Source organism: Mus caroli, unplaced genomic scaffold (assembly GCF_978045245.1).
Source record: "Mus caroli unplaced genomic scaffold, Mus_caroli_1 scaffold_8, whole genome shotgun sequence".
Classification (NCBI taxonomy): domain Eukaryota; kingdom Metazoa; phylum Chordata; class Mammalia; order Rodentia; family Muridae; genus Mus; species Mus caroli.
The window spans coordinates 32,666,483-32,691,898 of record NW_028227263.1 but is presented as its reverse complement, the minus strand read 5'-3'; the positions used below and the strand labels follow the sequence as shown (position 1 = coordinate 32,691,898).

The window sequence follows — 25,416 nt, the reverse complement described above, 5'->3', positions numbered from 1 at the left end:
GGAAGGGTGCTTGGCCCCGTATGACCTACATGGTGAGAGAGGCATACCTCTGTGTCACTAGAAACAAGAAGTTGCTTTTGTTCTGACTTTTGATCACTATTCAGCAAACATTGACTCTCATGCTTGAAGAGTGATACTGAAAATGTGATTTTAGTGATGAAGAGAGTAATTATAACCCTACAAACAGTCGGGTTATAATTAATTAATTAATTGTTAGCAAGTTGGTCAGAAAATTTCAAGGGATGTAGATTAAAACATGTGCCTTAAGCTCGGTGTGATGCACACACCTTTAATCCCAGCACTCAGGAGGCAGAGGCAGGCGGATTTCTGAGTTTGAGGCCAGCCTGGTCTGTGAGTTCCAGGACAGCCAGGGCTATAAAGAGAAACCCTGTCTCAAAAAACCAAAAAACAAAAACAAAAAAAACCCCCAAAACCCACCACCAACAACAAAACATGTGCCTTGTGCCTTGTTAGCTGATGTGAAAAGTACCCTGGTATTCTTTCCTATGGTACCCTGGATTACAGGTAGGCTTCATCCGAGCCCTTCACTGGGCTGCTCTGCATGTTCCTGTCATTTGCAGCTGGCACTTGGCTTCTCTTGAGAATTTCAGATCAAGCGCCTTTTTAAAAAGTGTGGTCCCCTCAGTCCTGAGGCTGAATCGTGGGTGAGAATAGCATGTCCCCCAGGTCACCATGCTTATTAACTTGCCCAGGGAAGTGGACCCAGGGCCTAGCAGCTTGGGTGACTTCTCTAGAAGCTGTGAAGTGGGGACTTGACAGATTGGGGACCAGCCTGTTCACTCTGCACTTCAGAACCTGCCCGGGAGACTAAAGAGCTGTGGTCTTTTGTGGGGTTTATAGCATCTCACAGTATAGCTCTGGCTAGCCTAAAACTCACTGTATAGACCAGGCTCACCTCAATCTCAGAGATCTGCCTACCTCAGTCTCCCTAGTGCTGGGGTTGAAGGTGTGAGCCACCACACCTGTTCTCTGATAACCGAGTCTCTCGTGGGCAGCAATGTTCTCTTTTCAATGAGATTCTTCTTTGTCATGACAGGATTCTTTCTCAAGCCAGATCCATCAAATTTTAGTGAGAGAGTAGGGATGGGGGAGATTGTCAAAGGGGGGGTGCACGAAGGCAGAAAGAGAGATATTGATCTCAGAGGTGGGTTCAGCTCGGGTTGCAGGCAGGGGAGGGTGTAATGCTGTCCAAATAGAAAAATCTACCCACTCTTTCTTCTTCTCCCTAAGGTGCCACCAACCCATACACAGAAGCAAACTACAAGCCAACATTTCTATCAGATGACGAACTGAAACACCTAATTCTCAGGGTATGTGGCAGTTACGGGGATCTCTTTACACTACATTGGTTTCTTACAAAGCTTCAGAGTAAGTATGGCTTGAGGGAGTCTGCCATCTGAACACTGAATTCCCTGGGCCCATTTCCTCTCTTGGTTCTCCAACTTTATCCTGGTTTTAGGCACATTTCACATCCCTTCCACAAAGCCAGTCACCTGCCTCTCAGATCATCTTACTTAGGCAGCAGAAGGGAAGTTTGTGGTAGTGTGCTTGTCAGCCAGAGAAGGATTTTGTTAGAGAGGGGAGGGAGGGGCTGGAGAGCTGGCTCAGTGGTTTAGAGCATTGTTGTTCTTGCAGAAGACCCAGGTTTGCTCCCCAGCACCCACATGGTGGCTCACAGCCATCTGTAACTCTGAAGGTTCCGATGCCCTCTTCTGGCCTTCCCAGACACCAGGCACATGTGGTGCACATGCGCACAGGCAGGCAAAACACTCAAACATATGAAATAAAATAAGTAAAGTTTTAAAGAAGAGGGGGAGTGAGTTAGTCGGATTCCTTCATGGATCGTTTACAGAGGGTTGATTCTGGCAATGGGTGAGAGCATATCTTCTAACCTAACCTAAGCGCTGTCTAAATCTTCACACCCGAGTCCATCCAGAATTGCCAAAGAGGAGGCAGGAAAGGGATGTGCTCTCACCTCTTGGCCTTCGTGCTCTCTTTGTCTTCCATATCTCTGCAAAGAGATGGCCAAGCTGGGACCATGGGAACTTACAGCTCCCACAGAAGAGGTCTGCTCCAGGCTCCAGCCATGCTACGGGGCAGAGGGAGATGAACGAAGAAATTGAAAGGGGAAGAACATGCATCCAGAAGCATGCCCTCTGGGTATGCTTCCTCTGGGATACCGTAAGCAGGAAGGATAGAAAACTAACTAAGAGGTAGAATGCCCAGCCTTACCCCGCACAACCAGGGCCGACCTTGCCTGCCTACAAACAGCACTGTAGCCATGTCCTTCAGCAGAAGTTTGCAGTGCTTTCTGCTCCACGAGGTCCCAGGCACATTGCAGTGGCCTGTCAGTGCAGGGTGAGCTGCTTCCAGTCAGGTTTCATCTGCAGTGAACATCCCTGCTGGGTAGATAGGGTTCCGGTTTTCATGTGACCGGTTCTGAGTGGCCCCGTGCAGTTGCTGGGGTGGCTCTGAAAGGCTGCAAGAACCACGCTCTTCTTCCTGCTCACATAACTAGCTAAGTGAACACACTGGCTGCTTTATCCCATATAGCAGGGGCTACGCCAGGTCTGAGTAGTCGGTAACTTCCATGTTAACTTGTCCTGGTTCTCTGGTATGTTAGGGACTGTGAACCCGTACTAATCCCTCAAGTGTCCACCTGCTAAGTAAGAGCTTGCATCAACGGAAGGTGGGTTCAATCACATGATATTTATGTTATTTTAGTTTTTAGTGGGCAGGGTTACAGGTTTGGCGTTCCCCCATTTCTCCCTCGATTCTTTCTCTTCCTTTTAAGTTCAGGCCATAGACACACATCTACCTGTGTAGGCATTTTAAATCTGGATTCCACAAAGGAGAGTAAACATGTAATATTTGTCCTTCTGAGTCTGACTTAACATGATCTCCAGTCCCGCCTATGGTCCTACTAATGACCTAATTTTAGTCTCTTTGCAGCAGAATAAAAGGTTCCATTACAACACACACACACACACACACACACACACACACACACACACACACACTTTCCCCTTTACACATTCCATGCATTTCTCGATGAACTATAGTTCGGTTACTCTACTTTCCTGCATTTTGAACTACACTGACTCTGCCCAGTCACTCGCTCACTAGCAATCATCCGCCATGAGAAGAAGCCATCTCTGGCTATCTGCATGCGCCCCCCCCCCCATGACACTGTTCTCACAAAGCTCCGCCCCCTCAGACCCAGCTCCTTTGCTTGGCTGTCTGCTTTACAGACACTGTAGCATGGTTTAGAGCCTGCAGTGCCGACTGTATCCATGTTGACTCTGCTGCCTTCCTGCCCTCCTTATAAACACTTCACTCAGATCTCCGGGTCAAGCCTGACTCTGCCCAGCAACCCCCCCACCCCCCACCAGGCTGTCAGTCACTTTCTTCCCAGGCACCTTTCATGTCACATTCCCACCTTAGCAAAAACCCTGAACACAGTTCTCCTGTGAGATATGACTGTCTGCAAGGCAAATGAGGAAGTTATTAATATCCATTTTTTTTGACATAATGAGGCTTCCAGCAGATGGTGCTAGGAAAATTACTTCCCCCTCACTGTCATCCTTCACCCTGGCCCAGCTTAGGGACTCAAGTTTCCTGTGGCTGGTGGCTTGACAGGTTCTCATAGTGAATGGATCTGCCCCTCTTGTTCTCACTTTGCACATCATGGGACAGTCGCCTGCACTGGCCTTTTATATCCTAGGACAGCTAGCTATCCATACTGGCCTTTTTCTTTCTGGCACTTGAATTCATGCCCCAGTTCTTAGAATTAAACTATATTCCAAAAGTCTTTCTTTGTAAAAAGAACAGACTTTTTTTTTTTTTTTTTTTTAGAATTTGTCAAACTCACAAATGTTACAGTAATTAGCAGCAGGTCTTCATTCCTCTTGTGACCAGTGCAAGCTGTCTTTCCTATGTGCCTTTACTAAGAGTCTTATTCTAGCCCAGGTTGCTCTAGAACTCGCTGTGAAGTCCAAGCTGACCTCAAATTCTTGCAGTCCTCTTAGGCCTCAGACTTCTAGGTGCTGGGATCCGAGACCTGAGCCACCATGCCTTGCTTTCAGAATCTCTCAGGATCCAGGGGAGCAGAGTCTTAAGGCCAAGTGCACCTTAAATCTTAAGGGAGCACCCCCACCACATCACCTGAAACCTCCAACAAGATTGGTGGTCATCCATAAAACGTCATCAGTAGGACTCAGACACATGCATCCAAAGCAACAGAACCCCTCTCTCTGTCCCTGTCACCTTCCTGCTCCCATCTCTCCACCAGATGTCTTGTTCCCATCCTGGTTTTTGTTGGCACTTTAGAGTTTACATGTACTTAAACTGAAGAAAGGGTCAGAAGAATTTCATGAGGCAGTTTTGTTTTGTTTTGCGGAAGTGGGACTTGAACCCAGGACCTCATGCCTGCCATGCAAGCATCTCATCACCACTGTTGCTTTGTTTGCCTTACAACACAGATAGCTTCGCTTGGATGAAGAGCTAAATGGTTTAGGGCAGTCTTTCCCGAACCTGCATACATTTAAACCGTGTTTGTGTGTCAGGCAGGGTGGGGGCTGCTTAAAGGAACACAAGTGATCCACCCACAAGTGACCAGGCCATCAGCAAAAGTGAAAAAGCCAAAATGACCCAACTTGAGATGTTGAAGCTTGGAGGTCTGAAGTGCTCCCTGTAAACGAGGGTGTTCTCATTCAGGATAGGTGGCAGCAGAGACAATGATGGAATCTTAAATGGTCCTTGCAGGCTTAGATTCAATGTTCTCCATGGTGGTGGTTCAAGTTTCATTTCTATCCCTGTGTTAAAATACCCCGGCAAACAGCAACATAGTGTGAGAAAGGGCTTATATGGCTCCCACTTGCAGCTCCCACCGTCCATTATTACAGGGAAGTCAGGGCAGGCACTTAAAGCACCACATCTGCGGTCAAGAGCAACGAGAGAGTGGATCCTTGCAAGTTGTAGTCAGGAGCAATGAGAGTAAATACACAAGTCCTTGCCTGTTTGTTCACTCTCAGCTTTTCTCCACTCTTACACTATCAAAGGATTACCCCCCCCCACACACACACACCTAGGGAATGGTGCTGCTCACAGTGGACTGAGTCCTACTGCATCAATTAAGTATCAAGACAGTCCACCACAGAAATGCCTACAGGTCAATCTGATCTAGGTAATTCCTCTGTAAGATTTTTCCTGGGTGGGTCTAGGCTGTGTCAGGTTGAGAGCTGAAGTTAACCAGCACAGAGGGACTGGAATTAGAGCATGGAGTGTAGTTTGTCTGGCCTGTCATAGAACCCGAAGATGAAACTTAAGCTTTCATTCTGAAACAGAGCTTTCTTGATTTGGCATTTTCCCTCTGATCACTAGATGACCAGGCATACACAGTCACCCGGGAGGGAATCTTGCTGGTCTCACATAGTATTGGCTGTAAGCACCCTCTTCTTCTGACACCAGTGAAGGTGTCAGTGCACGCCCTCACACACTGGAGTCTTAGAAAATGATTCCCTGCTTTGCTTTCAGATCATGTGTCCTGACCTGTGATAAATTGATTATCCATTTCTCCTGATTAGGCAGCAGATGGATTTTTGTTTGTCGTAGGATGTGACCGAGGGAAGATCCTCTTTGTCTCTGAGTCTGTCTTCAAGATCCTCAATTATAGCCAGGTAATGTCAAGCTCCCATTAGTGGTGGACAGCCTCATGGTAGTCAGAAATAGCATGTAGTTTTTCAAAAGAATTAAAGTATGTGGGTCACATGTGAAATCCTTCTTCCAAAAATTCTTAACTTCTTAACACAGAAATGAATTTAAACTTAGGAAGAATTTTAACACATCCTGTATTTTCCCCAACTGGAATGTTTGACTCTGACCCAATCAACAGCTTAAGTTTTCTTCTCGCTACGAAATGAAGATCCCACATCTGTGGACTAGGATGGGGAGTGAAGCTGTCTGAAAGGGAGAGAAAGGTAGGCAGGTAATTCTATACCCAAGAATAGGAATCTTGGGAACTTACCCCAGAGGCCTACCTCCCTTTTTCTGTTTATGCAGTCCAGGATCTCAGTCCTGGAACTATGCCTGGCTCAGTGGTTGGGTCTTCCCACGTCAATTCACAATGGAGATTACCCCCACGCCCCAGCACGCCCAGATGCTCAATGCCCCGGGGGATTCTAGATTCTGTTAACATTAACTGTCATGTACAGTTTTTGTTTTTTTGTTTTGAATAGCTTGTAGGATTAAATAAGAGGAACATATGAAAGCTTCTAGAATAATCATTTCACCTATTATGTCCTCAGAATATGTGTTAATTCATTCACTCAATTACGTCTTTGTAATTGCATGGAAGCCTGGTAGGCAGAAGTTTTTAGTCAAAATGCCATTTCTATAAATGAGACTCCATGTAAATTTAGCTTTTCCAAGATGTTTTGCTTTTTAATTTTTCTTCTGAGGGCACTCATAAAGGGAAGTCTGTTATCTCTGTTAGCAGACACAGGTGGCGAAGGCACAAAGATAGGACTTGTATAGTTGGACATTTACCCTAGTACCCAGGTGGCTGAGATAGGAAGGTCATGGCCCGAGGAGCACAGGCAAGGTGCAATTCTATGTCAGTAGAATGTCCAGGGAAATTCTTTGTCAAAACAAACAGTACCCCTCAGAAATGAACCAAGGGATGTAATGTCAGAGTTGGAAATAGCCCGTTCTCTGTAGCTTTTTCTTTTAATGTCTGCTGGGCATTTAGGGGTGTTGGACCAATGTTTCTTCCAGGTGTCTATCCAGGCAAAAGTCTGGATGTGTGTGCAGCACTCCATAAATGCTTGAGATGGTCAGGGTTCAGAAGGCAGAGTAGAGGCCAGGGCTGTACAGACTGGGAGTGCTCCTGCATCTTGTGTATCTCAGCCGTGCTGACTGTCCACTCATCTGTCATCCCCACAGAATGACCTTATTGGCCAGAGCTTGTTTGACTACCTGCATCCAAAAGATATTGCCAAAGTTAAGGAACAGCTATCTTCCTCGGACACTGCGCCCCGGGAGCGACTCATCGATGCCAAGAGTGAGTGCAGGGGAGGCTGTGCGTTTTCTCCTCGCCCACCATGCTCTCGGACGCTGCCTCACCACTGTGCAGGGACAGAGACGGGTTCCTGGGGCCCAGCCTCTCTGTTCTTACCTCTCTGCCGTATTTCTCCATTATAGCTGCTGGCTGTAGCTAAATGGACTTATTTATGCTCACTTGGGTTTGTTAACATTGTGGACTATCTAAAGAAGAGAGGTTTCATTGGCCAAACTTAGTGCAAGGAAGATTGACTAGATTCTGATTTCTGGTTAACTCCTCCTCCCCCACCCTGGAATCTATAACTTTCTAATAGCATGTTCTTAAGTTGAAAAGGCTCACACTGTCCTGTTCTCCAGAACAAATCTCTCTCTCTCTCCGCCCACCCCCACCCCTCTGAGCTGCACTGATGCCAGTGTTTCTTGGATCCGAACAAGGCTCTTTACTTCCTGCAGCCTAGGATCAGCATTTCTCCGGCCCCAGCCCTTGCCCCCCACAGCCGTTCCCAGGCCAAGACCCAGGAGCTGGCCCTGTGGTTGGTTAGGTACACATCCTGCCTCTGCCATTCACTGGATGTGTGGCTGTGAGGAAGTTCACCTCTCTGTGCCTCAGTTTCCTCGCCTATAAAATGTAGTATGTCATTGGGTTGTTGAAAAGTTTCACAATGTTGATGTTGACTTGCTAGAAGGAGAATGTAGACGGTTCCTAGCATGGGGCAAGTGTGGCACTGACTGGTATTGGGTCTGCTTGAGCTCAGTGCAGTTGGCATAATGGCTTCCTTGTGGCTTAGTTCTCCATGTTGATTGGTGATGTCTCCATCACCAATCATGGTGTCAGAACTCCCAGGCACCTTTCAGGAAGTTGTGCTTCTCCATGAAAGCAGGCAATGGCCCTGATGCCTGTTGCCCACTGTAGGCTGGCTTCTGCACCTTCCAGTGAATTTTGTCCTTGAGGCTCTTCCTGCATGGTCAGGAGTCAGCGACATGGGCAGCACTCTGCAGGATAGTTGCAGCTGCAGCAGTAGTGCCGGGCATGGGGCATGAGCCATGAGCCTGCGTCAGCTGAGGTGCGCTTGTAAAGATGAACTAATGTGTGCCAGCAAGAGGAGGGGATAAGCAGGGGAAGTGGCCCACAGAGAAAAACCTGTGTGCAGTCCCAGAGCCTGTTTGCTGCCTCCATCAAAATGTGCAGGGAGAGAGATACAGAGAAGGGCACTGAACCAATGTGGCAGGCTTGGGCTGGCATTCTAGAGAAGTTAACAGAGCCAGTTTGGGAAAGGCAGTGGGGAGAGACTCCCTGAGCAGCGGCCACTGCTTGGCATGGCTGCGGTGCTACAGCAGTGGTGTCTGTAGTCCCAACTTCACAGCCATGAGGAAGATAAGAGGCAAGTGTGTCAGTGTCACCCAGGAGCTTTCAGTAGCCTTGCTCTACCTGCAATTCACAGTCTAACCCAGCAGAACAAACTGGCAGCTTGATATCGTGCTTATCAAGTGTGCCAAAGGCTCAGGGCTCCATCCACAGTGCCGTAGTTAAAACCACAAGTCTGAACACAAGCCCGTCTAGTTTGGGGTTTTGGTTCAAAAGCAAGAATAAATGCAAAGCTAATTATAACATCACACCTAACACAATCAATCTAAAGTACTATGTTGATGTAATTATTACTAAAGATTTAAAGTTCTTTAACATTTCTTTGGTGCTGCCTCTGAAATCCTGCATCTACTTCACTCAGCCCTTTTTAGTTCAGAAAGGCCATATTCCATGCTCATTCTGAACCTAGTGGCTGTCACAGGGAGCACACATCCAGAATGGGGCCGACTGATCAGAGCCCCCAAGGGACTCTGTTAAGCTGAAATTTCAAATCAATCCTGTGCCCCTCCCAACCCCCAGGCCAGTATCTCAATCCTGTGCATCCTTTGGGTTGGACCCCAGACCTTTAGCTGAGAAGCAAGTGCCTGCTGCCACTTGGCACTGATCACTAAGTTTCCCTGTTATCAGCCCCTCGTGGTATGCCTCCATTTCCTCCCCCAGAGGACCCACGCCACCTGTGCTCCTGCACTTCTTACCCGTCTGTAACCGTTCCCACATGAGCACGGGGCCCGGAGAGAACAGTGTGGCAGTAAGGGCCGTGTGGAGGTCACACTGCCCCTCCTGACAGACAGTTCTGCCCTCATTTCACCACATTTTGTGTTGATTTGCAGCTGGACTTCCAGTTAAAACGGATATAACCCCTGGGCCCTCCCGGCTATGCTCTGGAGCCCGCCGCTCTTTCTTCTGTAGGATGAAGTGCAACAGGCCTTCAGTAAAGGTGGAAGATAAGGACTTCGCCTCCACCTGTTCAAAGAAAAAAGGTACAGTTAACAGCCGTGAGGGAGGCTTACCTGGAGTCAGGGCTTTTCAGCTCTGCAGAGCAGCCACTCCATAGCCTGCAGCCTGGGTCACCTCTCACCTTACAGCCTTGGGCAACTGGAGTGGGGGGTGGGGAGCCCTAGAGCCCTGATGTGTTGCCATGGGGACATAGGCTTGTGAATAGGCTTTCTGTGTGTAACTTCTGATGTGGCTTGGAGGAAAAAACAGTTCTGTCTCTTGAGTTCCCACCCTTCTAGAATCCTTCTGGCCAATTTCCCTAGTGACCTCATGTGTTGAACTGTTCATGGTTCTGTCTTCTTCTCTCTGCCCTGGGGCTACTCTCCTCTGTCCATATTGATGTGTATATAGGTAATGTCACCCACAGATCAAAAACCTCTAAGTTTACATTTCTACCGCAGCTTTTCTTTTGAACTCCAAGTATCTTCTTCATAAGCCTTAGGGGCGATCTAGCACGGCCAATTGGACCCCACCCTGTACCACCTGCTAATGTCACTGAAGGGTATTTATGTCCAGGTATAACAAGAGTTTTTTTTTTTTAAATACAAAGTTCTTTAAAAAAAATTATTTATTTTATAACTACACTGTGGATGTCTTCAGACACATCAGAAGAGGGTATCAGATCCCATTACAGATGGTTGTGAGCCACCATGTGGTTGCTGGGAGTTGAACTCAGGGCCTCTGGAAGAGCAGTCAGTGTTCTTAGCCACTGAGCCATCTCTCCAGCCCATAGCCAGAGATTAAAAAAAAAAAAGATTTATTTTCATTTTAGGTATTCAAGTGCTTTATTTGTGTGTTTATAATGTGCTGCCTTGTTCCTGGTGTGCCCAGAAGAGGGCATTAGATCCCCTAAAACTGTCCTTACAGATATGGGTGCAGATATGAGCACCATGAGTTCTCCTCTCCTGCAAGAGCAGCAAGCGCTCTTAAGCACTGAGTTGTTTTTCCAGTTGTGGAACCAGACATTTTAGGACTGACGCCTAGGCTCTAGCAGCCGCAACAGGCTAGGCCACTTGTCCCATTAGAGAGACAGGTGAAGGTGACAGAGAGAGATGTCTTCTGTGTGGCCACTTAAACAAGAGAAACAGATAAAAGCCCCAAGTCTGTCTGTTGGAGAACTGACCCATGCTTTAGGATGAAATAGAGGAATAACCGGAGCAAGGGGCAACAAGCCTCATTACAGTTGTAGTCTGGGCATGCACTGGCTGAACACTGTCTTAGCTCAGTTCCTAAACACTGGGCCAAATTCGTCCTTACTGGGATGTGAAGATACAAGGAAGGCTTGGGACACAATCGCTTCCAGGGTGAAGCCTTGCCCACGTGGGTAACCACCCTTGTTTGGAATGGACTGTTCCTCCCGGGTTTTGTTCTTCTGAAGTCCAGGGTGATGGCAGGTTCAAGGCAACCATTTACCTCTGTGCCTTTGGCCAAAGTAAAGGAGACAACACAAAATGAAGTCAGAGATGCCAGGCTATCATCCTGCCTTATTCCTGGTGTGCCCAGTGAAGGGCCCATGTCTCTCAGCCAGAGCAGCTTCCAAGAGCCTGTCTCACCTCTTGGAGCCAGCTACCGTCAACTCTCTCCAGGTCTGAGGAGGTCAACACTATGTACTTTCTGCTTTGCCACACAGCTGTGATGACGCCTTTTAACAAAGAATCTTTTTATCCCTTACCTCACCCACCTCACCCTCCCCAGTTAAAACCCTCCATTGTTCCCTGCTGCTCTTGAAGAATCATAATAATTAGCATATGATGCAAACATATGATCCCTCTCTTCAGTACATCTGAGCCACACTGCCTTTCCCCTGTTGCTGCCAGCCCCTTTCAAGGTCTTCCACACCCCTCTCCACCTGATTGGGATTTCTTTCCTTTTGCTGGGCTCTCTGGAGACAGACTGTTGGTGCCTTCTTTAGCACCCATGGCCCTCTTTTTCAAGTGCTTTTCTATCTTTTGGCATAGTTGTATAAAGTCGGCCTCCCTGGCTACCAGAAAGCTGGGATTTGGTTTTCTGCTGGTAAAAATGCTCTGTGATGGGCATGATGCTCAGTGTGGGTGTGTCTCTGTCTCAAGTTAAAAAAAAAAAAAAAAAAAAAAGCTGCTCTCCTTTTTGATCCTTGTCCTCTTCCCCAATCAGTGAGTAGCAGCAGCAGCCACACCACTCTGAATTAGGGGAGCCATCGATATCTTCTTGTTGGGCGCTCATCCCAAATCCCAGCTGTTCTAGAGGTGTTTTCTGCTTCCCTACCTGCCTGCCATTGTTCAGTTCTCACCATCCCTTGCCATTTTCTGAGTCTGGCCTGCGTACCTCTGAGGGCTCTTCCTTCTGTCTTTCATCCCCAGAACTGTTGCTAGACTACCCAAAGCACTTGATTTTGCTGTCTCTACATTTAAATCCTATTGGAGACTCTCCATTTCCTATCTGCTAAACACATCTGTTAGCAAATAACTCAAGGCCCTTATAATCTGTCTCCCCTGCCTTCCTCATTTTACAACTTCTTTCTCTTTTAGTTATTATATGTGTGTGTGTGTGTGTGTGTGTGTATGTGTGTGTGTGTGTGAGAGAGACAGACAGACAGACTGAGAGAGAGAGACAGAGAATGCATGGTGTGTGTATATGTGTGTGTGTATATGTGTATATGTGTGTGTGTGTGAGAGAGAGACAGAGACAGAGAGACAGAGAGAGACACACACACACATAAGACGCACGGTGTATTTGTGTATGTGTGTGTGTGTATGTGTGAGAGACAGACAGAAACAGAGACAGAGAATGCATGGTGTGTATACATGTGTATATGTGTGTGTGTGTGTGTGTGAGAGAGAGAGAGAGAGAGAGAGAGACACACACACACACATACACACAGGACATATGGTATATGTGTATATGTATGTGTGTATGTATGAGTGTGTGTGTGTGTGAGAGAGAAAGATAGAAAACTCATGGTGTGTATGTGAGTGTCTGAGTGTGTGTGTGTGTGTGTGTGTGTAGGTCAGAGAACTGTTTCTAGGAGTTGGTTCTCTCCTCCCACCTTATTTTGAAGCAGGGTCTCTCTTGTTCTCTTGTTTCTGGCCACAGCATTGCCTTCTGGCCTGTGAGCTTCTGCCTCCCATCTTGATGTGGGGATGCTAGGAGAAGGCTGCCCCACACAAGGCAAGTGCTTTTATCCAGTGAGCCATCTGCGCCTATGCCTTTGCTCTCCATCACACACTCCAGCCCTCCCCCTCCTCCGGCCAGCTCATGCTCTCACCTAACCTCCAGTTGGCTCTGGGGAGTCTCCTTCCTGTGTGGTCCGGTCCTCCTTGCTGTGCTTCATGTGATACCCTGGTATATGGTTCTAAGTGGCTAAGCATACGTGACACTGGACCGCTTCTGCCTGCCCCCTTCTCCAGGTGACGCCTTCTGGAGGTGAGACCGAATCCCACTGCCAGCCCAGCACTAACACTCACCATGGGCTTTTGCTTTCCAGCAGATCGAAAAAGCTTCTGCACGATCCACAGCACAGGCTATTTGAAAAGCTGGCCACCCACGAAGATGGGGCTGGACGAAGACAATGAGCCAGACAACGAGGGCTGCAACCTCAGCTGCCTCGTTGCAATCGGACGCCTGCACTCGCACATGGTTCCACAGCCAGCGAACGGGGAAATACGGGTGAAATCTATGGAGTATGTTTCTCGACATGCAATAGATGGGAAATTTGTTTTTGTAGATCAGAGGTAAGACCCTACATCTCACCTTTCAGCAGTGCAGCGATTCCCAACCTGTGGGGTTTGACCCCTTGGCAGGGGTGGTGGTGGTGGTGGTGGTGGTGGTGGGGTGGTGGGGTGGTAAAAGACAAAACTACCCTTACACGGGGGTTGCATATCAGATACCTGAATATCAGAATATATATTGTATTTATATTACAATTCATAACAGTAGCAAGATCACAACTATGAAGTAGCAAGAAAATAATCTTATGGTTGGGGGTCACCACAATGTGAGGAGCTGTGTTAAAGGGTCTCAGCATGAGGAAGGTTGAGAACCACTGTAGCAGAGGATTTCAACCCTAAGTTGAGAAGCTGAGAAGACTGGGTGGTCAGCTGGCTTTTCTAAGAGAATATTATTCTTGCCGGGCATGTACCTCGGTTGAAAGAATGTCTGCTTCGAATGTGTGAAGCCTTGGATTCTATTTCCCACACGTAGCTGATGTGGTAGTTCATGGCTCAAATCCAGCACTGGGGGTGGTAGAAGCAGAAAGATCAGACGTCCAAGGTCATTCTCATCTATATAGACCTTAGGGCAACGTTGGCTTACCTATGACCTTGTCTTAAATAATAAATAATAAAATGAATAATAATAATAATCTTTTCTAAAAATTGAGACAAATGACTGCAGGCCTCACCTGCCCCTCTTATGAATACCCCGCCTCTGACTGCACATTTCTACATAAAGTAAGGGGAGTGAGAATGGTCTCTGCTAAAAACCAGACTCACTAGGATATTATCATGGGAAACAGACAGATTTGTCTGAGAATACTTTAAGATAATTTAATAGTTAAGTGGGTGGTATGAAATCCAGTTCTGAAAGGAAACAGAAATAAGACCTATAGCTATGGAATGTCCCAGAATCATGACACTGAATAGAATGAAAGACATGGAAACAGCTAGTTAGACCTGAGCTTCCCAGGAAAACTGGTCACGATGGACTTGTCTGTGTATTTAAATTTGGATGTAATTAATTAAAATAAAAGCTTCCATTTCTCAGGGCGCTAGCAGCCACACACTCATGGTTACTACATGTGGTTAACAGCACACAGGCTGCTGCTGCAGAAAGCTCTGTTGGGCTGACTCTCTGTCTTGTAGATGAGGACTTGAGGTCTAGCTTATGTATCACCTCCTGCAGACTCGTAGCTAATTGGCATTAGATCTAGACTGTGAACCAAATGTCCCAAATTCACTGCTGCTTCTGCCTCCCTTAGGAATATTCATAGGTTACATACTAGCTCCTAGAGTCAGCCACACGCTTCTGCCTCCCTTAGGAATATTCACAGGCTACATCCTAGCTCCTAGAGTCAGCCACACGCTTCTGCCTCCCTTAGGAATATTCACAGGCTACATCCTAGCTCCTAGAGTCAGCCACACGCTTCTGCCTCCCTTAGGAATATTCACAGGCTACATCCTAGCTCCTAGAGTCAGCCACACGCTTCTGCCTCCCTTAGGAATATTCACAGGCTACATCCTAGCTCCTAGAGTCAGCCACACAATGCCAGCAGAGTAGGCACTAGCTTTTTAAGGCTTTTGTGATCTCAGCTACAGGAGCCTCTGGGTTTTAGCTGTCCTGATATAAGCAAGCAGTGAATAAAAGGAGTGGCCCTGCCCTAGCATTTAGATTTCTATCTTACTTTTTCCTGAATAATATGGTTGTCATTTAAAGACCTCCTGGAATTTGATTTCTGACCAAAGCCCTTTAAGGCGCCTTTGCTTTGCTTTGCTGGGTTTTTTTTTTTTTTGTTGTTGTTGTTGTTGTTGTTTTAAGATGTATGTATTTATTTATTTAATGTATATATGAGTATACTGTATGCTGTCTTCAGACACACCAGAAGAGGGCATCAGATCCCATTACAGATGGTTGTGAACCACCATGTGGTTGCTGGGGATTGAACTCAGGACCTCTGGAAGAGCCATCAGTGCTCTTAACCGCTGAGCCATCTCTCTAGCCCTTGCTCTGTTTTTATAACTCTGATTCAAGTTGGAATAGTGCGTGGGGTAGTCACCCACATAGTTAGTGCAGTGGAAAGCACCTAGCTTTTTTGCCTCCTTTGACCTTGGTCTCCTGGAGGCTGGGCTGCTCATCCACAAGTCACCATTCATTCTAGGAATGGCCTTTTCTTACCTAAAAAGCCCTTGTTCTCTCTTAGGGCGACAGCTATTTTGGCGTATCTACCACAGGAACTTCTAGGTACATCATGTTATGAGTATTTTCATCAAGATGACATAGGACACCTCGCAGAATGTCACAGGCAAGGTAAGCTGGGCCACAGGAATAGTCTGATGTTATAAAGTATGTTTTTTTTTTTTTTCTACAGTGGTCCAATTAATTGTTCTTCCAGAGAAAATTTCCCCTACTGTGTGGGAGTCAGCCATTTCAGAACCCTTCAGGCCAAAACATGTAAAAGAAGAAAAGACTGTTGGCTCCCAGAACCATTTGTTCCTTACAGATGCTCAGACTCTACTCACTGAATGAGGGTTTTCTTTATAGAGGCCATGACTCCTGGAAGAGCCATCTCTTGGTTAGGATTCACTCCGAGCCTGCACAGAGTTCTTATGTCCTGAACTGCTCTGATTTTCTTTTCATACTTGGCTGCACTGCCTCCAGTATTTTCATTGACTCATGGTGTCCAGGTTTTATTTCTATTGCTGTGACAAAATACCCTGATAAAAAGCAACTTAGTTTATTTCAGTTCACGATTCCAGATTACAGTTCTAGAGGGAAGTCACAGTGGCAGGAGTGACAACTGGTCACATCATACCCACAGTCTAGATTAAATAGAAAGTGAATATATGCATGCTCACTGTTTGTTTGCTATATTCTCAGCTCAAATTCTCCACTCAACTTCTCTTACACAGTTCAGGATTGCACCTATGGAATGGTGCTCCCCACAGTGGGCTATGTGTTCCATATAAGTTAATGTTACTAAGACAATCCCTTATAGACATGCCTGTAGGCCAGCTCAGTATATCCCTCTTGGTAAGAGATTCTCTTACCAAGTGATTCTAGGTTGTGTCAGGATTGGAAAGTTGACCATCACAGATGGTATGGCCACATATGCAGCCCCTCCCTTCACTGTTTCTACCAGAATTTATTCAGTTGCCGTAGGCATTTACTTATGAAGAGTCCCCATTTTCACCACCCCACTGCCTTGACTTTGGTTCAGGAAGTCTCCTGCTTCCTCTTTCACCCTGGGTCCACCATTTGTAGTTATTTAATCTATTGTTAAAAAGATCAAGCGTGATAATATCATATCCCTGCTTAATGTGACAGTATTCAAACTCAAACCCAACCACTTCTGATAGGTACAAGATCCAAAACATCCCACCTCAAATCTCCTGGTCCTGACCCAGTTCCTTGGTGTCACTTCCCAGATTTGTCGTATCTGTGACCCTGTCACCTGTGCCTGGCTGCTGGCCCCTGTCACCCCTTAGCCTTTATGCAGTTCTTTCCTGCTCTTGGGTAGTGTGTTCAAGGGCCTCAGTCACTCCCCTCCAAAGGGCAGGAGTCATATTCTGCCTCTTTTGTCTCTCATACTTGGGACTTGAAAAGTGTTTGTGATACTTGTTTCTCAAAGGATGAGATCTGAACACATCAGTGACCTCTACTGACTCAGATTTCCTAAACTGACCAAGGACTGTTTTGTCCTGGGGCTTTGTGATAGGGAAGGAGCATGGCTGGTGCTCAGGTCACAGCTGACTTGAGTGTTCCTGAAAGCTTTCATTTTCATAGACTCTGGAAAGGTGTGACAGCTTGGTAAATACACCAAAAGTGTGAGTTAGACCCTTGGATGCCTCCTGTCTGTGCACTGACCACATGCCCCCCGCCCCCTTGGCTTTCTAAGGGTGATGGCAAGGGAGCTGAGAACCTTAGGATCTGGGGTTAGGTGACCTGTTTAACATAGTCACTAGTTTGAGGAAACGATAACAATTGTGTCTTCTCTGCATTCTCAGTTTTACAGACAAGAGAAAAGATCACGACTAATTGCTATAAGTTTAAGATCAAAGATGGTTCTTTTATCACACTACGAAGTCGATGGTTCAGTTTCATGAACCCGTGGACCAAGGAAGTTGAATACATTGTCTCAACCAACACTGTTGTTTTGTGAGTATCCTCTGAGCTATATATACTCTTGCTTCAAATGGGGGCAGAGGGTGTCTTGGGATCTTTACCTGGGACAAAGGGTACAGGCAATAGGCAGTATCCACATTTTAATGTCACCTTACTAGTATCTCCTGATGGGAGGAAGCCAGGAAACATTGCTAACCAATGACTAGGTATTGACTGTCCTCCTACATGATCCCCACTAGAGAGACTCACTCCAGGAGACAGCCAATTCTTGAAACCCTAACCCTAACCCCACAATATGGGCTTTGGTTTATGCTGGTGGAGGAGGTTGTCAATCATCAGTGACAGACTTAGTTACATAGGTACTAGCTCTTTCTGGTCTTGGTTGCAGATGGGTGGGTCACCATGGCTAGCCAGCTAGTACCCCAAGTCTTGGCAGGAATACTCTCTCAAAGGCTTCTGCCACCTGTTAAGTGTGCAGGAGGAGAGAAGAGCCTTCTTTCACAAGATTCTTTATACCACCTTCACCCACGTGTGGTTAGAGGCAGGCAGGGGCCTGGAGCTGTTGCCAGGTAGGAGAAAATGTGCTGTAGCAGCATGGGCAGGGAGGGGTACTGCTATAGCCACGTCTACTAAATTGTGTTGCCTAGAAATTAGGGAGGCCCAGGCAAGCAGTGAGTCCAAAGCTGGGATGCTGTCCATCATGTTGTAGAACACTGAGGAGACCCGTTCAGACACTCAGACAGACACTTCATTTTCTGGCCTGTCCAGGTCCCGAGTGGACACCGGACTCCTTGGCCAAGGTGAAAGGTGCACGGTTCTGAGCAAGCCTGACTCATGTTTCCTTATTGCTGGGATGTTCACAGAGCCAATGTCCTGGAAGGCGGGGACCCAACCTTCCCGCAGCTAACAGCACCCCCCCACAGCATGGACAGCATGCTGCCCTCTGGAGAAGGTAACTATGTCCTGCTTGGGCACTGGGGCTTGCCTACAAGAAGCTGCTTATGACCAGATATTCTCCAAGTGTTCAGGGTATCCTGGTGTCATGCTCTATGGAGCAGATCTTGACATGATGTGCTGAGTCCCAGTCAGAATGGCAGCTGCCATGCTACTGGGATATTGTGAATGCATGGTGGCTCTTTCTGGGGCTCTGTGCTCTCTCCCCTTTCACTCCCTGTTGCCCACAGGCTGCGATTTGATCTTTGGTGACTCACTGGCTCCTGCATATGGGAGGAAGGTGTCTATTTGCATTGAGAATATTCCATATGCAGTGGGCTCCTTCCCTGTGGCTCGGCATTGACTCTCCTGTACCTGTCCTTCCTGAACTGCTTTTGCTTGCATGGCTTCAGCCAGCCCCTTCCACTCATGACTCCCATGCCCACTCTCTGCTTTCCCAGACAGAACCACAGAGGCACTGAAATAAAGACTAACCCAAGCTTGTCTTCTGTACTGCCTTCATCCGGTTGTCAAAGCCAGAATTATTGGTTAGTCCCATTTCTCTGTGCAGCCAAATACACCATTCTGTCCTTTTTGTCTCTTAAACTCACCCATTGCCTTTTCACTGGTCCCTAACTTTAATCTCACTCTCATTTCCATACTCCATTCTACATAACACACAGCATAACAACATTCTGGTTAGCAGTGGACCCATAAGTAACAATTATTTTACCTACTGATGCCATAAATCACTGTGATGTCTAGAGTAACATATTACCCTTAACCTTGTTTAGAGCCATAAATGCCATCTCTGTGGTCACCTATAGCACAGTACTCTATGTTGGTACCCAAGGACCAACAGGCCACACCCTATATAGCCTACAATTTATACCCTATAGGCTATTATGTCTAGGTTTGATCGACATGACAAACTGACAAACTCAACTAGAGGGCACATTTCTCACGCTGCATCCTTACCATCTCGGTGAAACATAGCTGCAGCTTGTGCTGTGTGGTGGACTTTTAGTAACGCATTTTGCAGCCAGTACGTTTTCTGGGCTAGGTCCCTTGGTCCTGATCTCCTTGTGGATCCTGTCTGATGGCACCAGTACAGCATGCTCTGATTGCTGCGTCTTTGCCAGTTCCAAGCTCATGTCCTAATCATCTTCCACAGACACCTTACAGTAGACTTCTAAACTCTGTCCTGCCCCAGTCCTCTTGCACGGTGGTCCCGTGCCTGGGGCACTTTCCTGTCTTTGCCACCTCTCAAGCAAATTCAGAGTCCTCTTTCAAGAAGACTCAGCTCAGGGTGCCTCCTCCAAGAAGCCACAGCTGCTGGGAGGAGCCGAGTGTCCCATGCTCATACCTTACCTGCTAAGCCCATCATGCTTTGCTGTCTTGTCTCTAGTCCTGGCACATGAAGGAAAGTAACTGGTTCATGTCAAAACTTTGCCCTTGGATGCTGAATAGAACCTCGAGCCTTCCCCTGCTAGAACTGTTTTCCTGACAAGGTAGAACCTTGATGTTCTACTTCAAGTGGGTCAGGAGGTTTTCATCTAACACTCGACAGCATCTCTTGCTCCTTTTTCTCCTTTCCTACTCTCAGATTCCTTTGTTGTAGGTGGCCCAAAGAGGACTCATCCCACTGTTCCAGGCATTCCAGGGGGAACCAGAGCTGGAGCAGGAAAAATAGGTCGAATGATTGCCGAGGAAATCATGGAAATCCACAGGCAAGTCATGCCTTGGGCTGCCCCTCCAACCGGCTGGGGCTCAGCACTCCTCACCCACCCTCCACAGTGTGCACCAGTGCTTTTTGCCTCATCCCAGTTGGGTAGAAGGTTGTTGCTGATCAGCCAGGAATGCTGTGTATACCACACAGGACTATTCCGTTCCTCTGGCCCAGTCCAAAATAGAAACCATGCCTTCCTTTATCAAGAAGCTAGAGTAAACAGGCCAGCGCTTAAGGAAAATCTCGGGGAGGCCCATTTCCTGAGATTTTGAATGTATTCCAAGGAGCTTCCTGGTGAGGAGGGGTGTCCAGGAACACTACAGAACTGCAGTAAACCTGTGAGCAGCCACTGATTTCAGCCTTAACCAAAACACTTCTTCAGCTACCTAGAGTTAGTAATAGAGGCCAAGCAGTTCAACTGTTAACGGAGGAGGCAGCTTTCTTGGGAGGGGGTGTCCTTTCCATATGGAAGCAGAGCTTGGTGGTGGCTGACTGGGGCTCAGTCTTGGGGCTGCATTCACCTGGCCATGTTTAGGAGAGACATCTAATCTTTGTATGCTGACTTAAGCCACCGAAGGGAGGTAGTATGTCTTCCCTAGGGACCCTGTTGGGATTGTGAAGGAAAAAACAACATAGCATATAATAAACACTCAGAAACTGTCCTTAATCATAGTCATTGTGAGGGAAGCATTATTTATAAGTCCGCCTGAATTTGGAGAATCAAGAAGGTGGTAACCAGATACTTAAAAATATAATTTTAATGGAACATAATTGTAAGGAAAGGGGTGGGGACCCAGAAAGACCAATATTCCCTCAGCCACTGACTCTGTTCATTCTCAGGTCAGCCAGAGGGGTTTTCTGTCCCATTTGAGGTCCAATCCACAAAAGTGGGTTTGGCTGCTTGAGTCCAGCTCTGGAGGGAGATGGGGAGAGAGTATGATCGGCTTCAGACCAGCCACTGGGCTCTATGCAAAACCATTGGAACATGAATGATCTTAAAATCCTTTCGTATATTTTCTTTGTGATAATAGGAATTCATGGATTAAGGCAAGCAAGGGTTTTGAACTTGGTCTCAGCTAAGGTTTACAGTAAAGGTAGGTGCTAAAAAATCAGGAGTGTAGGTGCTAAAATGTCAGGAGTGTAGGTGCTAAAAAGTCAGGACTGCTCAGTCTGTGAGCATGTGGATGGTGTTCAGGGCAATCTAACTGGCCAGACTTCCTGAAGGAAGGAAGCACAGACCTTTAAAGGGAGAGGGAGGGTCAAGACTCCTAATGCATAGTCCCAAGCAGTTTGGACTATAAGGATTTTCCAAGATGCCGTTCACTGTAGGATACTGAGCACATATCCAAAATGCTGTGCTATGCTTTGTGGAAGCTCACTAGAATAGGGATAGACGAGGGGGGTGTGCTTCCTAACTCAGTTCTGTCCTATAGAGAAATCAGCATCTAGAACCAGGCACGGAGGGTAAAGAGGAATGGGAAGAAAGCAGTTCCAGGATGGGGAACCTGGGGAAGGTGGCTGCACAGGCCTGCATCCTAAGGAGACAGTGTTGGGTGAAGCTCATCCGTTTCTGGGTTTCTAGCCATCTGCATGTATGTGGTGTCCATAACAGAGCTGTATCTGAGTTTTGAGGAGTTTCTAGTCTAGGAATCGTCAATGCAGGCCAGCAGCCAATTCTTGGACGTAGAGACTTTAGCGGCCTGAACCAGCCTGTGTTCATCATGGAGGCGCTAAAGCCTGGTGCTAACAGAGCTGCCTCCATACTCCCCACACTCTGACTTCAGCTTGGATGGAAGCAAGGACTCCTGAAAGCACAACTAGCACATAAACTCTTGCTCCAAGCCACAGCTTCTCTCCCTAGGGTCGCCAGCCTCACAGATGTGGGAAGGGTTACAGTTCTGAGTCTCCTAACTCCTACGGTACTGGGATAGTCTGAAAAAATCCCAGATCCATCTTTAATCGCTCACTATCCAAGAAGGCTGCTACTGTTTACCGACTGTTTGTCTCCTTTTAAAGTGTGCCTGCCCTGCACTGCTACCTTCCGTTTCCTAGGGACACTCATTAGTAAATGTTTGCTGGGAAGAGGACATATCTCTTGCTCTACATCCAATTCATGATAGCAAAGATGGTGGCTAAACTTCTGAGGGCTCCAGCTCTCCTGTATTCTAGGAAGAAATAAAGCTGGCCACTTCAAATTAATCAACCTGAATCCAAACTCTAATCCAAAGGCTTTGACAGTTATTGCTTTTGGAGTCTATATATTCTAGATCAGATACATGTAGAACAATCCAGCTTTGGAATAAGGCTTTCTTTATTGGAGCACAGCTGCACTTATGTATTACATGCAGACTGCTGTGACTGAGACCTTATAGCCTACAGAACCGAGCTATTTGGCCCTTATAGAACATTTGCTAGTCCTTACCCTAGCTCCTTATTCTCCCTACCCTAGCACCTCCCCAGCCCCACTGCCCCTAAAGGCCTTGTAACTAGCGTAACCAGCTCTTCTCTAACAGGATAAGAGGGTCATCGCCTTCCAGCTGTGGCTCCAGCCCGCTGAACATCACAAGTACGCCTCCCCCTGATGCCTCTTCTCCAGGAGGCAAGAAGGTAAGCGTGATGGCTTAGACTAAGAGGGCCTCTGCCCACATCCTGAAACACTAGAGGCTGGATGTCAGAACTGCTGGGATTTCTTGTATAAGTCAAGACATTCTTTCTCCTTAAAATGAGCACACTTGTGTACAGCTGGGACTTAGGGTGGCTTGCTGACTTGATGGGTGTGTGTGTGTACTCTATGTGCATTTGGGAAAGCAGGAAGAATATTCTGAGGAAAGAGGAACTTCATTCTTTTTAAGGGCACAATTAAAGACTTCCTCCTTTAAGGGAAGGATTAAGAAGGACCCATAGGACCTTACTGCCAGGAATTTCAAGAGAATGGATACTAGTAGCCATACATCGAAAGTCAAGCCAGGTTTTGTAGCTGACCATTTGGAGATCTGTCACCAAAACATGTCTCTATGATGTGACAGTAACAGCCTCAAGCACTTTATCAGTCACCAACCCTCACGGAGATGACACTAGAGAGATTTAGAGAGGTCTGGGAAACACCTATTTCCCTCTTTACTAGAGAATTTGCAAAGCTATGTAAATTATACTAATTTTAAGTTAAAAATCTACTAATAGCACCCAGGATCAGGATGGCACAAGGAACTTTGTACGTCATCCCGTCTCCTAGACACATACAGAGACGACTAGGAATGAACTCAGGTGTGATTCTCAAGAGACAAATACCAGAAGCAAAGTAGAACTTTTCAAAGCTGGGCTCCTTACAGGCCCAGGTTAATCAGGTCTGGTGCTGTCAGGATGGGGGAGGGGGGTGGCTGAGATGAGGGGAGGAAGGGCAACTGACTCTGCTTGATGTGAGTCTTCAGCAAGTTTCTATTTGAAAAGGGTTTAATTCCTCCAGGAAATTGAAAAGCCAGCCAATTAATGGGTAAAAGCGCCATCATAGTTTGAAGCCTGGCTTTGTCACGTGCTAGTTATGCAATTGCTCACACCTTCTAAGCTCCCAGTTTCCTGATTATGGAGCTGCTATTGGCAGGAGAGCAGTGGTCTCTGTCCCTGAAGTTCTGTATGACAGTGAATATGGAAGTGCCTGGCCCTTGGGAATGATTAAGAAAATACCAGCAGTAATGTGGCCTGCAAACCTAACTGCCTGCCCTCTGTGCTTTTAGCTCCACTGGCCCTGTCCCCCTTTGACATAAGTCACCTTTCAGGCAGCTGGCTTCTTGGTATGGTCTGTGCTTATCCCTGGGACACACACACACACACACACACACACACACACACACACACACACACGGAAAATGCAAGCTCTCCTGAATTTTAACAATCCAGGTCTTCTGATGACCAGCAACTACCACACCCCAAATCATAAAGCCTGAAGTGTTTTTGAGGTGTTAATGAAAAAAAAAAACTTTCCTCTTTCACTGGCTTTTAAAAATGGGTTTAGAATAAAAATGGATTTTTTTTTTTTTTGTAGAAGTCCTTGGCAACAGGACTCATGAGAAAAGCATGATTAAATTAAAAATAACTGCAGCATTAAATGGCTCAGCAAACCAGGGCAGAGGTGGCCCTTCAGTCAATTCAGTCTTGCCACTTAGCCGACATTGTTCCATGGGGATCAAGCTGAAAAGGGGAGACTGGCTGAGCCTCCATAGATCCCTGGGGGAGTTGGGACATGCAGAGGCATCAAGCCAAATTCAGTTAAGCAGATGTCACCTTTTAAGAGACTCTTAAGACCCTTTCTAGGATTTGCTAAATTAAAGCTATTTGCGTAACAATGTTAAAAAGTTACCAGTTTTCAATGTGTATCTGTTTGCACTGATAATCATAAAAACCCATGTCACGAAATTCTTAGAAATCATTGTATTCTTCTCTATCACACACAATAAAATGTAAGCCAGCGGGCTGGTGAGATGGCTCAGTGGGTAAGAGCACCCGACTGCTCTTCCGAAGGTCCAGAGTTCAAATCCCAGCAACCACATGGTGGCTCACAACCATCCGCAACGAGATCTGGCTCCCTCTTCTGGAGTGTCTGAAGACAGCTACAGTGTACTTACATATAATAAATAAATAAATCTTTAAAAAAAAAAAATGTAAGCCAGCTTAACAGTGTCCTCAATGAAACATTAGAAATGACTAACAGAGGGCCCGGAGAGATGGCCCAGCTGTTGAGAGCACTTGTTAAGAGCATTAGCTGGCCGGGCAGTGGTGGCGCACGCCTTTAATCCCAGCACTCGGGAGGCAGAGGCAGGCGGATTTCTGAGTTCGAGGCCAGCCTGGTCTACAAAGTGAGTTCCAGGACAGCCCGGGCTATACAGAGAAACCCTGTCTCAAAAAGCCAAAAAAAAAAAAAAGCATTAGCTGCTCTTGCAGAGGACCCAGGTTCGATTTCTAATACCTACATAGCTGCTCACACTGGAGTCTCTGACTCCAGTTCCAGGGGAGCTGACACCCACTTTTGGCCTCCATGGGCACTGCACATGTGATATACTTAACATGTATTTATATATAAGCAAAGCACTCATATAAACACTGAAATGAAAAGACTATTAAAATGAAAAATTATGGAGCTTTACTGCATACCTGCCACTCACTATCGTTGCTTCAAGAAGCGCACCTGTGCGGTTCTGTCACAAGCCGAACTGGCTGCTCCTTCCTGTATATTTGCAACTTCAAGGAAAACAACTGGCAGGGGTCAAATCTGGGCTTTCAGTCAAGCCTGGGATTTTCAGAAAACTTGTACCTGCTACTTGGAGCTCAGTCGCTTCCTCAGATTTACACAATGGCACGATGACAAAAGTTTCACGTTAACTTAAAAGATGTGCTGACCAACAAACACCCTCTAAGTCAGTGGTTCTCATCCTTCCTAATGCTATGACCCTCATATTGTGGTGCCCCGCCCCCAACCATCATGCTATTTTTGTTACTACTTCAT

The 25,416-nt window shown here is 46.7% G+C and overlaps 1 protein-coding gene across 6 annotated transcripts in view; it reads left to right on the top strand.

Annotated features, from left to right (window-relative positions):
• Positions 1–25,416, top strand: part of Bmal1 (basic helix-loop-helix ARNT like 1) — a 102,460-nt gene that overhangs the window by 74,238 nt on the left and 2,806 nt on the right. For 4 of the 6 annotated variants that reach the window (XM_029479644.2, XM_021166154.2, XM_029479643.2 and 1 more), the window contains 10 exons: positions 1,252–1,331; positions 5,607–5,699; positions 6,964–7,081; positions 9,277–9,426; positions 12,906–13,152; positions 15,336–15,442; positions 17,140–17,290; positions 18,121–18,209; positions 19,812–19,920; positions 22,433–22,526. In XM_029479644.2, the coding sequence (XP_029335504.1) occupies positions 1,252–1,331; positions 5,607–5,699; positions 6,964–7,081; positions 9,277–9,426; positions 12,906–13,152; positions 15,336–15,442; positions 17,140–17,290; positions 18,121–18,209; positions 19,812–19,920; positions 22,433–22,526 (1,238 nt within the window). The remainder of the gene's footprint in view (positions 1–1,251; positions 1,332–5,606; positions 5,700–6,963; positions 7,082–9,276; positions 9,427–12,905; positions 13,153–15,335; positions 15,443–17,139; positions 17,291–18,120; positions 18,210–19,811; positions 19,921–22,432; positions 22,527–25,416) is intronic. The other 2 variants (XM_029479645.2, XM_021166155.3) reach the window with 1 other exon arrangement.